Below are 1716 nucleotides of genomic sequence, written 5' to 3' on the forward strand. Positions count from 1 at the left end.
AAACCACTTCAATTTGTTTTTCAAATGCTGTAAAATTGAATAAGACGCCCCAAAATTACCCATCAATGGGTAATTACAAAGAACATTGATATAGGAAAATGGGTCAAATTGACCCAAGGACAACATGAGGGCTAAAAAAAAACAAAAAAACTTTAACCTTTGTGCACTTGTTATTCAAAATCACAAATCTGATGAGTTTATGACACCAACTACTAAGACAAGATTTCCCCCTAGGCTCGGAGCTGCTGCAAGCCGGAGTGCTTCTGCCAAGCTAATCATTAAGCATCATAAAAAACAAAGGTTATATCACCCGCAGTCCCTTAAATTCCAGCCAAGCTTTCCATGGAGTTTGGGCCCAGGCGAGCGACCGCAGTGACACCGGGAGCAGACATGGAGCCAGACAGGCCGACGTGGAGCAGGCAGATAGAGTTCACCCTGGCTGGCATCGGCTGTGCTGTGGGTCTGGGCAACGTTTGGAGGTTCCCTTATCTCTGCTACAGGAGCGGAGGAGGTGAGGCACGGAGCTTACATATCATCCTCAAACAGAATTATAAAGCTAGACTGCCCTCTGTACTTAAACACACATAGGTATAGACTATGGGTCCAAAGCTTAACAAATGGTGCAATTGGTGAGCTCTAATGTTCATTCACTTTTTCCTGTCGTGATGCTGATTATGTTAAAAATGTTCAAATTGGGTGCATTTCATGAAAAAAATACATGTAACAAGCCCATTATGTCCTGCAAAATGCTGCATGTCCAGTCGAAGGAAACATTGGTTTACAATATAAAAAAGATGACATTATAAAGGACCTACTCAAGACACAAAGAGTAAAATGCAATAACAGGTTGATGAGGATACCACAAAACTGGGGCACTGGAAACCTCCTTTGCCGACAAAATGTGGGCGACAGTTGACTTGCCATAACTTCCTGTCAGGTGCCTTTCTGGTGCCATATCTGCTCATGCTGGTGGTGTTGGGGATCCCTCTGCTCTACATGGAGCTGATTGTGGGGCAGTACACGAGACGAGGGCCTGTCCATGCTCTGGCTACTGTCTGCCCGCTGTTAAAAGGTACACCGTGGCATGACATATTTCCCCCTAGTCACTGAAAAGCATTCAAACTGATTTTTTTGTGTCTTGTCGTCAGGAGTGGGCATGGCAACAGTGGCTATCTCCTTCATCATGTGCACCTACTACAATGTTGTCATCACCTGGGCCCTCTATTACCTCTTCAGCTCCTTCCAGGCACCGCTGCCCTGGCAGAACTGCAACAACACGTGGAACACCCCCAACTGCACCAATCACGCCACCAACAGCAGCTTATCGTCCACAGCTAGCCAGGAGTTCTTCAAGTATGTTGCACTGTGAGGGAGAAACCAGCGCTTGTTCTCAGACGTGTAAAACCAGACTAGATTAGTAGAATCAGAATCAGCTTTAATGCTCCAGTAAGTGTGAACAGGTACAGGGAATATGACTCTTTTGTTGTTCTCAAAGCACACAGAAATAGACAAACAAAGCTGAACAAGGTAAACACTTGATTATGTACAGGTATAAGTATGCAATTAAAAAGGGTGTATGTACACACACATACTGTACACATACGCAAATACATGTGAACACGCAGCTCAATGAGGATTGTAAACAGTAAGACAATAGGGTTATGTAAAAGTGCAAATAGTTCAGTTAATCTGGTTGATTAGAAATCTTCCCGGGAG

At 44.2% G+C, this 1716-nt stretch overlaps 1 protein-coding gene across 1 annotated transcript in view; it reads left to right on the plus strand.

Moving 5' to 3' along the window:
• Nucleotides 1–296: 296 nt before the first annotated feature.
• The window catches only part of si:ch211-283g2.1 (sodium- and chloride-dependent GABA transporter ine), a 7916-nt gene continuing 6496 nt past the window's right edge, over nt 297–1716 (plus strand). The window contains exons 1-3 of the mRNA XM_032533813.1: nt 297–511; nt 938–1072; nt 1149–1353. Of these exons, the coding sequence (XP_032389704.1) occupies nt 343–511; nt 938–1072; nt 1149–1353 (509 nt within the window). The 5' untranslated portion in view covers nt 297–342. The remainder of the gene's footprint in view (nt 512–937; nt 1073–1148; nt 1354–1716) is intronic.

The sequence above is a fragment of the Etheostoma spectabile genome, chromosome 13, assembly GCF_008692095.1.
Source record: "Etheostoma spectabile isolate EspeVRDwgs_2016 chromosome 13, UIUC_Espe_1.0, whole genome shotgun sequence".
NCBI lineage: Eukaryota > Metazoa > Chordata > Actinopteri > Perciformes > Percidae > Etheostoma > Etheostoma spectabile.